Source organism: Astatotilapia calliptera, chromosome 19 (genome assembly GCF_964374335.1).
Source record: "Astatotilapia calliptera chromosome 19, fAstCal68.1, whole genome shotgun sequence".
Lineage (NCBI taxonomy): Eukaryota > Metazoa > Chordata > Actinopteri > Cichliformes > Cichlidae > Astatotilapia > Astatotilapia calliptera.
In genome coordinates this window covers 27,366,875-27,381,280 of record NC_137440.1, presented here as the reverse complement: position 1 = coordinate 27,381,280, position 14,406 = coordinate 27,366,875, and the positions used below count along the sequence as shown (strand labels likewise).

Here is a 14,406-nt window from a genome sequence, read left to right as displayed (position 1 = left end):
ACTTGTACTTTGTACTTGATTGCATAACCCCCATTGTGTGCAATTAAATTCCTCTGCACAGTACAAATATACTGTATGCCACAAAGAAAAGCTCATATATGATATATAGCATGCATAGTCGAGCATATCTTACCTTTTCTGCAAAGATCTTTTTCATTAAATGCAGATTGTCTATAATATAATACCTGTGTAAGGCATATATTTGTGTTTTGTCATGCATAATATCCACACTGCACTCAGTTTTGTTTAGAATGTTGCATAATTTGTGTTCAGATGGATGTTTGTCTGATGAAGATCTTGTAGGTTGAAACATTAAAAAACTCCCTTTGGGGACAACATTTTCCTCTGTCCTGCACCCGAACAAGCACGAAAATGTTTCTTATTTTTGTGGCAAAGCTCAACCCAAAGCTCAGCCCTGGTAAAGAGTGTTTCTCAGTTCATTTTATTCAATTTGTTCGTCGTCTTATCCTTAGCTGACCAAAATTTTGAGACTTTTTGTATTTATTATGTGTTTTATAGTCAAATAGTTTCAATAAAAGCATTTATTGTAGAACTGAATAAAGAATATTTATTATTACAACATTAGTTCGTGTTCCTGAAATCTCTGCATGGAGTTAAGACCTCTGATTCCCTTTAGGAAACATAAATAATGTGAAAGTCACAACCACAAGCAAAGTCTTTAAATATATAGATTACAGATACTACATTGTGTCAGTCTTGAACGCACCTGCGTCTGCCTTAGAAAATTGTATAAAATTCTCTGAATGACTTCCTGTTCAAGTGCAATCCTCTGTCAAGTGTTATGGGTCATGTTAAAATTCATATATGGAAAGCCAAAAGATGTCAGCGCGTGTGCTTCCATGTGTCCTGACAACATGAGTGCCCCTTTCTGCATACGTGAAGTACACTAGAATAGCATCACTTGCGCTCGCTGTCATGACTTATTGAACTATGAAAGCAAAGACTTGTTCTCCTGCAGGAAGGCGGCAGAGGAAGGGCAGGGAGATGGTGAGGAGATCAAACAGCAGCGAGCTGCAGCGCAACCTTAAAACATGAGGAGGAAGTGATGCGAAACGACACCCTCTTGTCCACATTGATCCGCGCTGTTTAATGCTTTCCCACATCTCCGAGTGCCTCGAGAGGTTGTTGGATTTCAATTTTGATGTCATCATAATGTTTTCTGGCCGTGACTCTAATCTCTCATTAGATTTCAAGGTAACACCTCACAACAGGGAGAAAACTGCAAGTCATCTGCCACAATATAAACATGGCAAAACACAAATGAAAGGACCAGCATGGCTCATCTTTACTAAGAACTGCATTAAAGCTCTTACTCAAAGACAAATATTTGAAAGCCTTTATTACACAGCGCCTCTGAATGAGAACAAATACTAGAGCAACAAACTTTGTTTTCATTTTATGCTGGCAGATCTTCAGCATTTTTTATGTAGCTCTGCAAGCCAGATTCTACAATTCAGATCACTCTATGCGGCCATAAGATGGGGAAACCATGTGACACACGAACAGGACATACTGAAGAAACAGACTGAATGTGGCAGAAAACAGGCCCACCCATGCACAGTTAAACAAGATTAAGTTTGTTCAGCAGAATTGAATTTATTATGAGTGATCATCAGCTTTGCTGCATTAATATCAGCTGCAGATGAAGCTTTTCTTAAAGCCCCAGAAGGAAAGCAGACTTCTCACTCTTCCTTTCAACTGCATGGGTGTGCCTTTCTAAACAAAGATAACCACAGCATCGAGCGGCCCAAGACTATGATCAAAATATAAACCTATGTTTATTTTCAGCATACATAGACATATAACTGAACCGGCAACCTTGCTTTCAGGTATTCACATAATCCCAAAAAAAATTATCCAGGGTCATTTATCCAAAAGGTATTTATGAATTCAAAATCATGTCTGTTGCTCCTGATTTCTGCTGCTTATTCACATTAATGGGTCAGGCATCATGGGAGTAAGTGCTATGCACTGCATTAACATACTTTACCAACCAAATAGGAATCCACACAGAATAATCCATCACTTAACTGATATGTGAAAGGTTAAAGTGAAGCAGTGTCAAAAAAATTAGAAGTTTCCCACCACCACCCTCAATGTGCAAAATGCCTATCTTCACAAATGATTTCTCTTTGTATTAAATACTAAATCAGGTCTTTTGTAAATAAAAACAAGCTTCTTTTTTTTTTTTTTACTTTTTTCTAAATTGGCATTTCTCCTCATCATGGCTTCATTGAATTAGAATTTTTTTTAATGTATTTAGATAATGGAAATATTTTTTACAACTATGCCTTTTATGTAGAACAATTTCTCACCACTTTTTCTTTTTTTGTTCAATAAAACTGGCATTTTTTTCATCTCCATCCCGATTCAAATGAAAAAAGTCCCATTTTCACATCCTCATAATGCCTGTGAGTCACAGAGAGCTTATTATTTGAAGGATTCTTGTTTCAGAAGTTCATATAAGAAAATAGACACATAAACAAAAGTTGTCAGTAACCGGAGGTGCTGCAGCTCACAGCCTGCAACATCTGAAGCGCGTGAGTTTGTGAAAAGCTTTTTTGAAGTCCTCGTTTGACATGGTGTATATGATCGGGTTGATGAGGGAATTGAGATATCCCAGCCAGGTGAAAAAGTCAAATAACTCGGGGTTAAAACATGTGTCACATGTTGCCACCAGCAACGTGTAGATGAAAAACGGAAGCCAGCAAATAATATAAGCGCCGAGGATTATCCCCAGAGTCTTCGTCGCTTTTCGTTCTCTTGCTGCTGAAATTCTCTTTTTCTCCAAAACCGCATCGGACAACGTCACTTTCACCTGGTTCTCGCTCGTTGAAGACCCGGTGTCGCTGGACGGAGCGTCGTGTCTCCCGCACTGCAGAGAGCTAGTGGACGCCGCGGACCCAGGGGAGTTGGAGACCAGGTGAGCCGATGTTAGTCTCTTCCCAACCTTCTTCGGGGACTGCTTCAGGATCCTTTTCCGAGCCTCCACGTATATCCGTCCGTAGAGGACAATGAGGAGCAAGGTTGGGATGTAGAAAGCCCCAAAAGTGGAGTAAATGGTGTAGAAAATGTGATCTGTGTTGACGCTACAGCTTGTTAATTCATCCGCTTTCACCTGTCTCCAGAAGAGAGGCGGGAGGGAGATGGAGATGGCGATGACCCAGGCTGTGGCCACCATCCCTGCCGCTCTTCCCGTTGTGCGCTTTTTAGAGTACTCCACTGCGTCAGTGATGGCCCAGTACCTATCCAAAGCGATTACGCACAGATGGAGGATGGACGCAGTGCAACACGTTATGTCCGAGGAGAGCCAGATGTCGCAAACTATTTGTCCGAGCGTCCAAGTGTGGATCACGGTGTACAGGACGCAGATGGGCATCACTAGGATAGACACCAGCAGGTCAGTGACGGCCAGAGAAGCGATCAGAAAGTTTGCGGGAGTTTGCAGCTTCTTCGACTGGGAAATCGTTGCGATGACAAAGGCATTGGATAAAGTGGTGGCGAGTGTGATAATCGAGAGAATCACAGCCAAGCTGATCTGATAGGCGAGACTCTCTGCGCTCTCATCCACAATGGATGAATTTGTAGTAAAACTGTCGTTTGTGGTGTTGACCGGCTGAGTTGGCTCGACTTGACCCGAGAGCTCCATAACTTTTAGTCACTTTTATCATATTTTATTTGCACCCTCTGATGTCTGGCATTGAATGAGCTTTCTCTCGTCGTTAGCGTTGCCTCATCCGTGCCATGCGTTCAGAGTAGTGGCACAGTGGAAACAGAAAAACTCACTCTTTTCTTCTTCATTTTTTCATCTTACATCAGATTTTAATGCGCAGATGTCGAAATATGGAGGCAAGTATCCATTCATCGCAGAAATGAAAACTTCTCCGGGTTTTAGCCATGAAAAGAAAACTTCCTAACTGTGGAAGCACGCAACAAATAAAAAGTATTGTGCATAAATGTTGAGCAGTGCGCCCTGATAACCCAACATCTGGGAGGATGTCACAAATAATCCACATGTAGGGCAGAGGTTCTCGAGAGCTATGCCTTTGCAGGCCCCTTGTGGTTGAATGCTGAGCCAACCCCGAGTCTCGATTTTATACAGACTCTGACATCAAACAAGCGCCACCGATCACAGCTCTCTCTCTCTCTCTCTCTGAAGAGTAGACTGCCTTCTGGGTCATAGTGCCCAGTGTTTCCCATTTGCCACATACCCTTCCAGATATATATATATACATATATATATATATATATATATATATATATATATATATATATATATATATATACATATATATATATATATATATATATATATATATATATATATATATATATATATATATATATATATATATATATATATATATATATATATATATAAAGAAACATCTTGGATTACAAAAGACAAAATGTGCTGTTGTCACCACACCAACTTTTAACATCCAACTTTGTAAAGCATACAACTATAGGTAATTAATGAACCATTAGAAGTATGAATAAATCTTAAGTCATTAGTATTGAATGTTAATAATTCAATGCGCCAAGTCAGTTAGTGTGCAAAATGCTCTCATTTAACCAACCATATTGGAGTTTTATGCACTGGTTACATTTGAAGTTGTCCATCTTTGTTTAGGGACACAACTTCTAAAACAACTTTGATCAAACATGATATTGATGTAGATGATCCAAAATCCAATTCAACAAAGATTTAAAGTAAGTCCGATTCTTACCCATGGCCTCGCCTTGGAGACCATATTGACCAAGCTGGTGCACCGCAGTATAAGAGGAAGTCTGATCTATTAAAGGAGCACTGCCAAGTCCCATTAAGTCCTTATAGACTGTAAGCATACCATCATTGGATTTGGTGCCAAATGCACTGGCTACATTTCAGTGACTTTTAAATATGGTTATTAATGAGCTGCAACGTTGTGCTGATTTTTTGGATGACGTGCTGGTATATAGTAGTGCCTAGAAAGATCATCTTTACCACATTTGTGTTTTGTGTTTTTACGAATAGCTAAATCTTGCAAAATAACATAACATGTCATCTCTTGGTAAGGTTGTGAGCCAAAGTCATGCGAGACCTGTTGATGCCAAGGTATTAGCCATCAAGTAGTTCCCTGTTTCTACCACTATAAAGGAGCTTGTAGTTTGTTATTAGCATTATTTTTCCAACAAGGTTTTGACCATGGCATCATCTTTTGACTGATTTGCTAAAAGCCATCAAAAAGAGCAAAATTGACTTTGTCTACTTTACAGCCAGCTTCTGTTAGCATCAAATCACTGTTGTGCTGTGCTTCTGTTTTGTTTGCACCCCACTTGGATGGACCATTTAAACTGCATGTGGATGAGGCACTCATCCAAGCTGACAAACAAGACCTTGAATGTCCGGTTACAGCTTTCCCCCCCAAGAAGTTCCATTTTTACCAGCTGAATTATTCAACCACAGAACATTTTTTTAATTATTATTTTATTCAGCCTCTGAGCATCCTGATTTTGCTTCTCAATCAAATAGCTTCAAAAACCATGTTTTTAAAGTGCTGTATAAATAAAGGTATCTGCACACTGTTTTCTAGTATTGACGAGGACTTGTGACATCAAGTATTTACGCTGATTTTTCACATTGTGGCGATGCTAATTTTCAATTCATGGATGCAAGATGAAGGGTGAAGAGTTCACACACATTAAGCACTTCCTCTTTTGACACTTCTGATGTGTGAAAGTAGCTGTCATTGATATTGGCACAGAGTCACTGCTGCATGTGAGGCTGTGAACTTCATGCTCTCATTTAGAGCATCATATCAGAGCTTTTCAGTCAGGTCTGGAAATACATAAACTGTACTTTAACACACACACACACACACACACACACACACACACACACACACACACACACACACACACACACACACACACACAAGAGCACTGTTAAGTTTCCAAACTGAGAAACTACAATAACTCAAAGCAATGACTCTGCTGTTATATATTCCTTTCTCATCTCAAACTGATGTCACATTCACCCTTCTACACTATTATACATTTTCCTCATCAGAAACTTTTAATTGAAATTGACTTAAGTTCTGCTGGCTGGGTTTCCGATTCACATTAGACCACCTTTGTCTGCAGTTCTCAGGTGGTTTTGTTAGGAGAAGTTCTGGGCCAATATTGTAGTGCAAATAAAGCTTGTGGCATTTTCTTTTTACTACTTTTCCCTAAAACTCATAGACGACGTAACAAAACTGATCATGTCTCAGATATTAAAGTGGCATTTTTATGTGAATTAAGTTTAGCAATTAAACCTCTAAACAATATTTAAGTACTTATTTATTTAATATAATAAGGAGGTATTTCATGTGCTAAAATTTCCATTTCTGCTTACTAAGATTGTATGATTGCCTAGAAAGTGACTCATCAGTCACTTTATAAAATAAAAAGTTCAGCTGCAAGATAACACAAATATCTAACCAATCACGTGGCAGCATCTCAGTGCATTTAGGCATGGAGAAATGAGACGACCTGCTGAAGTTCAAGCTGAGCAATAGAATAGGAAAGGGCAGTGAGTTAACTGATTAAGCGACTAAATGATTAGGTGCGGCATGATTATTTGTGCCAGTCTAGCTGATCTACTGGGATTTTCCCACACAGTCTGCCCTAAGGTTTACAGAGAATGGTCCAAAAAAGAAAAAATGTCTAGTGGGCAGCAGTTCTCTGGAGGAAATGGTTTGTTAATGCCTGAGGTCAGAGGAGACTGGTCAGACTGCTTCAAGCTGATAGGAAGTTACAGTTTTTGCCCGTTGCCTGAACACATTTTGCAAAACTTTGCTCATTGTGCCAAAACCCTAAACACAAGTAAACATGACACAACACTGGGAAATATACCATTCACATCTGCACCAAATTGAAACTCTACTCTCAAAACCTAAACTCTGCTATCAAAACCTAACATTCCTTTGTCAAAATGTAACTCTGTTGACAAAATGACACATACTTGCATCATATGCAAACACTTACAGAGCAGGGGGAACACACTAGTCTACTTTATATAAAGCACTGCAGTCTTTGATTTCCATTGTTCATTGGAAGGCATATTGGTACATATTCAGCTCGAAGTCCTTTGACCCTGTCACTGTTCCTCTCAAATGGGACTCTGTAGAGCTGCTTCATGGTGATGCTGTGTTTTCCCAAGATGCGTCTGATGGTGGTGATGCTCACATGGTTTATGTTGTTGAACACTTGCCTGTCTGCAAGTATTTGCTTTCGTAGCTGGTGGAGACGGATGGCATTGTCTGCCCTCACTAGGTCCACAACGGCAAGTTCCTGCCGTTGTGTGAACAGGCGTTGGCGTCCTCCCCCAGAAGGTCTTCGAGTCATTCTAGAGAAATACAACCACATATTGTCATCGGTTTGCTTATTTTTCTTACAGTACTTTACTGTATATACTGTATCATCCACTGTACAACACTGTACTTCAATATAAGTAATCATGGTATGTTTCACAGAAACTACCACTTTGGCTGCAAAAGGAGCATTAGCACCCTGCAGTACGCTGTACACTTGATATGGTGATATACTGTAGAACAGTACTATAAAACCATCTGAGTGGAGTAGAAGGCAGTGAGATGAAGACAGACCTGTTTTCTAGTCGGAATTTTCTTATTACAGATGCCACTGTGAAGCGGCTTAGATGTGGGTGGACTCTCTGCCCAGCTTCCCTCATAGTCAGGCCGTGGTTGATGACATGGTCCACCAAAGTTGCTCTTATATCATCAGAAATATGGGTCCGTGCATGGCCTCTTTGACCTCCTCCTCCTCTTCCTCTTGCTCTCCCTCCATCCATGCTTGCAAAGTTCTTGAAATGGCTAAACTGAGGGCTTTTTGTGGTTGGCTAATTGGTGTTCAGTTTTGCAAGTAAGTGCCTTCAGGTGTATATTTGAGTGGTTGCAATTACCCGATGTGTTTTGTATTTTGGATACATGTGTTTTCCAAATGGCACCCTGAAATTTCATTTTTGAACGAAGTGTCTTATGTATGAAATAGAGTGTAGCATGCAGGACCATGTGTGTTGCATAAAGGAGTAAGTGTGTTGCATAATTGCAACCAGAGTGCAAAGCAGCACTTTTGTTTAAGGTATGGGTACATGTGTTTGAGGTATGGTAACAAAAGCTTCAAGTTGTGTTACTTTAGTCTAAGCATGGGTTTATAGTGTTCAAGCAACGAGCAAAAACTGTAACAGTGACTTAAATACCCACTCCATACAATAAGGTATGCTTAATGGCATCTCTGAACACTCGTCATGTCAGTCTCTGAAGTGGGAGGATTACAACAGCAGAAAACCAAAAGAGCAAAATCTCTTAGGAATGTTTCCAACACCTTGAAGAATGTATCTGATGAAGAATTAAAGCAGTTAGGAAGGAAAGAGCTGACCGTTTAAGACATGAGCAAAAACAAGTCTAAAGTCTTTGGCCAACGTCATAACATGCATGTAGTGCAAGCCTGGCTCTGCCTGGGGCTTGAATCAAAGATGTTCTTGCTGAGACACAACAGATCATGTATATGAGATGACTGTATAACATTCTAGTTTTGCCGTTGTGTGTGTATTTAAACTCACAAAATGTATTTTTGCACCAGCGCTCATAGGTCAGTAGGTTGTTCCACTGCACCACACGTGTAGCAAGCTGAGAGAACAAAACAAAAAGCATCTCCACTTAGTGGCTGCGTTACCTAGTTACAGCATTAAGCAGTAAATGCAAATGCTAATGCGGCGCAAGCAATAAATCACTAGCCATTAACCTTGTTAAATATGCAGATTTACCTCCCATCAGAATAAACTATTTCTACAGGGGTAAACACAAATTTTTTTAAGCTTGAGTAATCAATGCAAATACATCGAGTGTCCTGAAAAATACCAAAACAAGAAGTTTTCCACCATCCTTGAAGGTGTGCAAAAATGTAAATAAAAAATAATCTTTTCAATGTCATAAAAAAGGGTCAAGAACGAGCAAAAGCATTTGTGTCAGACACCTGAGCTACATTTAGAGTTTCATATACCGTGACGGTGTCATGAGGTGGAGATAAAGTGTGTATTTGTCTGAATTTACAGGAATTTTAACAACTGATGTATGACGGGGAAAAAAAATAATTATTTATTTTTTGTTGTTGTAATAAAATCTTAATGAGCTTGTAGCAATGTGAGTTTAGTTCTGGGGAGACTGAACATTACCTATCGCTGGTTTTTTTTACTCCTAAGGCATGCAAACACACCTCTGACACCTTTTCAAACCAAATTCGCAATTTGCATTATTGTGATCCTGATAATTGCTTTTAGTGTTCATTTTTTTTTATTCAGGGAGAGCTGACTGCATCTGTTAGAGAAAGCCTTTATTTAATTTGCAACAGCGTTGTGATTTCTGGTGTCTAACACTTGAATTCCCCTACAGTACAAGCACTGACAAGCAGCAGGCATTCCTCTGTGTTTGAGCTCTGTAAAGAGTAATCTCAGGCAGCACTCAGTCCAAAACAGACCCTCCTGTGAGTTCATGATTGTACCCCTTCACTGACCATGACTGACTGGCACTGCTAATGCACAGGAACTGGACACAACCCAGCCAGTGTTGTCACTGTTTACACAAAACATGCAGTCTCGTTTTTGCTTTTTTGTGTTTTTCACATACTCACTTTTACCCAAAAATGTGGAGAACTATGTTACCACCAGCTGAGGTGAGGTTGGATCAACCCTCTGGTGAGACTGCAAGCTCTGACTGTGAGATTTATGTAAGGACACTTGGAAATGCTCTATTAAATAAGCAGAAAACACACAGGTGCACTCAAACCTTGTATTTGAACAATGTTACCAGAATCATAAAGCGGTGTATTGTTTGTTTCCTGGTTGATTTTTCTGTGTTAAAAGCCTCCCTGTGGCCCACTTTGACTGCAGCAGCAGTAGCAGCATGGGGGGATTTCTATGACTCTGTTTGTGTTATCTCCTCTCATCTCTAAACGCATGGTAGCACAGCACATCAGAAAGTGTGTTATATTGTGAGGTAAACATCATACAATAATGCAGAAAAACCCTAACAATCAAATTATCACCTAAAAGTAGGCACTTGGCAAGAGCAGGAAGGAAAAACTCCCTTTTAACAGGAAGAAACCTCCAGCTGAACCAGACTCAGGAAGGGGCGGGGCCATCTGCCACAACCAATTGCAGGTGAGGGGAGGGAGACACAACAAAAGACTGAAATTGTCTTTTAAATGAGAAACATTTTCTTCCACTTATCCAATCCAGAGGGCTAGAGCTTATCCCAGCTGTTGTTGGGCAAAAGGTGAAGTACTCCCTGGACAGATAGCCAAATATTTACTTAATTGTTATTTCCTGGAGTGGGCCAGGATACTGACTACATCCTTTAGGTCATGGTGGTGAAGCCCACTGAGGCTGTGATGCCAGGAGCCCTGCTGGAGCGGGGCTGCAGAATTGTTTCCATGGCTGTTTATCTTTAAGATGGAGAAACCTAGTTATTTATTTAGTTATTTTTCTCCAGTTTAACTCTTTACCTTAGCTTGAGTTTGCCTTTAGTTTGACCAACTAATATTCACTGTAACTATGCTGAACAAAACTCCAGCTGTTAAGAAAAAGGGGAATAAAAGAGAGTTTGACTGTTGAACTGTTTAAAAGCTTTTTATTCCTCAGCCATCCTTAACAGACAAAAACCCAAATGAAATTAGCTGGTGGTTAAATGTGTGACACAAAATGTCTATACCAACAGAGATTTAAAAGAAAATCTAGTTGAGTTATTGCAGCAGGAGTGTAGTCTGTGTGATGTCCTTCATGACTGTGTCAAGGAGATGCAACATGGATACAAATAATGAAAGAATTAAAGCTGTGCAGGGACTCGGTAGATTGTATCATCGTCTACATTCATCAAACCTGGTGTCATACCCAAGTTTATTATGTTCATTCAGTAAAGTGCTGCTTGCAATGAACTTGCAGTCACACAAACACCTTTACAGCTGAACGTTTCTCTTAGAAAGATGACCTTGCACAGAGAGAGACAGAGAAAGCCAGCAACACAGTTTTTGACTTTCGGCTGGTGACTGTGGCTCCATCCACACATACATGGGTATTTTTTAAGCCAGATTTTCTGCTTTAGCATTGCGTAAGTATTCTAAAGGCCTCACATAATCAATTGTTTGAAACAATATATGAGAGAAGTTTTTTTTTCATGGGTTTACCTCAGTTTAACTGATTGAACGGTGATACATCCTGACTAGCCAGTTTAAAAATCAACCTCCTGCTGACTAGTACATTTAAGAGAGAATAGCCTTTTTATTGTCATTGTACATGTACAATGAAATTATGGGAGTATGGAATCAGCTATTTTAAAAAAAAAAGTCATCTCAAGTCACCAACTTTATCAAACTAACATTTTCTAGTTGGTAGGTACTTTTTGGGTTTGTTTTGTTCTCACTGAAAACAGCTTCCTTCCTCATTTCCTTTCAGAAATGAGTGATCCAACACATACACCCAGAAATGCAAAACAATGGTGTGAAAGACTAAACTGCTCTGAATGGTTGGGGAGGAAAACACAGATTAGTGCAGCTTTAATTGAAATGCTGCAAAAGTAATTGAGAGCAGGCTGTTCTGTCGACCTGCTAAAGACACTTAATTTCACTCTTACATAGTTGCACTTTCTCCATCAAGTCCATCAAGAGCACTTTTTGAGGCAACCGTTTAGTTATTGTGGTCAATTCTTTTTATTCGTGATTAATGACAGCTGTAGCAGCCGAGGCCAAATGGGGCAAACCCGAACCAGGGCAGATCCCTTGTTGTCGTGAGTGTCAACCCTCCCTCTCCACCTACCCAAAATTACTGCTGCGGGGAACTGCTCCTTCTTATCCAAGTGTTTATGACATGAGACACAAGAGAAGTGACCAAGCTGAGCAGCTAGGTCAGCCACGTTTGGAAACTGGAGCCTTAAATAATCCCCAACTGCTGAAGTAAATATACATAGCTCATACAAAGAAGAGCTATTGTATTAAGACCTGATATGCACCGAAGTGCTACATGAATAATACTGAAGTAACCTGAAATCTATTTCCATAAGATAGTTCATCATAAAATGCATATTTTTATACATTTGTACAAACAAAAAATACTTATTTTTCTTATTCTTAGAGATTATGTAACAGATTTATTTGTTATATTGGAATCACATTAGAGTTTCTACTACTCCAAAGAGCATGGCAAAGGAAAAAGAAAGCATCTATATATACAGCACAATATGATCTTATGGATTGAGTCTGCATCATAAATTAGAGAAAAAACAATTAAATATTGCAGAAATAATAATATAATAAAATGATGTGTGCAAGAGTGAAATCTGATGACTTCTTTCACTGCTTTGTATGATCTGAAGGCTGGACTGGAGTACAATGAGAAACTCAAATATAGGACACATGTTGAGCGGCAGAGTGCGTCCCACTGCAGCGTGCTCCAGTCGGGTCTGATGGGATATGGTGCCTTCTGCTCTGCCAATCGGCTCTCGAAGGTCTCCATCTAAAAATGTATTGGGAGAGGTACTATTTACAACTGGAGGTTCGCTAAGCTCAAACTTTCCAAATCCGATGATCATATGAAGGCGTGATCGCCACCATGTAGGGGATTGTGCCACTTTTTAGAGGGATGTGTCCCATTTTTTAGGAGACCCTCGCTGTGCAGATTCTGTAGGTCGCTGAAGTGAAGCATTTCAGCATGCGACTGAGGCAAAAGAGGAAAGAACGTCAGCTCTAAATACACTGTGTAAATCACTTTTTTTATTCCCTTGGAGGAAAATATGACAGGAAAAGAGCTAAGTGGTGATGATAACTGTTGACTGCTAAGGCTGGTGTTACTGTGGTCAGACTCATTTTAGCTGAAGTGGAAGCAGACAAATCCATTTAAAAACTGAATGTCTAGATAGGGAATTCACTTTGACCAGTAACTGGTTTTATCAGCCCTTTTAAAAGCTGGAACCAGTCCATACTTTTAGCAGGAAAGGTAAGATGCATTTAGAAGTGGTAAAGATTCTGCAGTAAGATGCAGAATAGTATGCACAATGCACATCGTTCTCTTTCATGCCACTACAGTGTCACAGATGGCCTCATTTTAAAATGAAAGGAGGGCTAGCTTGGGAGACAGACTGCAAACATTTTTAAGGGCATGCCGCTCAGAGATATGTGGAGAAGAATAAGACCTTATAATGTAAGTATGTGAGGTGAGATTTACTGGATTTACTGCCTCCTGGAGGTATAGGCTGTCTGATTTTGAGTGTGTATGTTTGCTTACACGCTCTATGTGTGAGGCTTGTGTGGTGAAAGAGACGTGGGGTGACAGCATGAAGAGGTGAGCAGCCTAATCCTCTGTGGGCAGACAAGTGCTAATAGCACACATCAGTGCTGGTGCGGGTGAAGCCTCGGGGAGTGTTAAAACGAGAGGTTATTGAGCAGGACAGACACAGGGTTCATGTTTGGAACAAGCATGGCTAAAATTGCATCAGCTTATCAGCAGTATCTAAAAATCAAGGCTTGGAGAAACGTGCTAGAAATGCAGGATATGTGAACTGGAGCTACACATTTCAGGAACAATGTGCATGAGACTGCATGAACAAAACACTTCTCTGCTCATTTCCAGTGAAGACTCACTTTCATCAAAGAGTATTTGCCCACTCTGAGCTCCAGATCCTGAAAGTTTGCTCGTCATTAAAAAATAAATGATAATTACAAAAAAATGTTATCAGCGATCGATAGATAGATAGATAGATAGATAGATAGATAGATAGATAGATAGATAGATAGATAGATAGATAGATAGATAGATAGATAGATAGATAGATAGATAGATAGATAGATAGAGAGAGAGAGAGTCACGGTGCTCGTTCGTTCTAACTCATCACTTTTAAATGTTTTTGTCCTTATTTGTCCACTAAGGGGAGCTGGTGGGTGAAGGGCATGTAAGAAATCTGATTTCTTTCACTGCTTTGAATGATCTGAAGGCTGGACTGGAGTACAATGAGAAACTTAAATATAGGACACATGTTGAGCGACATTCAATGGTCAGAATATACAGTTTGCAGTTTGCATAATGTAAGAAGTCATTCACTGCTGGAAAACACTTTAAACAATAGAGTGTGGTTAGTTATGTCATGTTGTGTTATGTGATGTACAAAAGTACAGGATAAAAAACATACTGAAGTCAGTACTACAGAACACAAGAGTAATGTTGTACATGTACAACATTACTCTTGTGTGTACTGGAATGACAGCATGCAGCTTGTGTCTTTGCATAGATGCTGTATGTGACAGCCTGACCCAGTCAAGGATAATGTTAAAAAAACAAGATAATATAGATTTAAA

At 39.7% G+C, this 14,406-nt stretch overlaps 1 protein-coding gene across 1 annotated transcript; it reads right to left on the bottom strand.

The window, feature by feature from the left end:
• Positions 1-1,345: 1,345 nt before the first annotated feature.
• htr1b (5-hydroxytryptamine (serotonin) receptor 1B) lies at positions 1,346-4,165 on the bottom strand. Its single transcript, XM_026152241.2, has one exon. The coding sequence runs from the start codon at positions 3,668-3,670 to the stop codon at positions 2,537-2,539; it is 1,134 nt and encodes a 377-aa protein (XP_026008026.1). The 5' UTR covers positions 3,671-4,165; the 3' UTR covers positions 1,346-2,536.
• Positions 4,166-14,406: the final 10,241 nt, after the last annotated feature.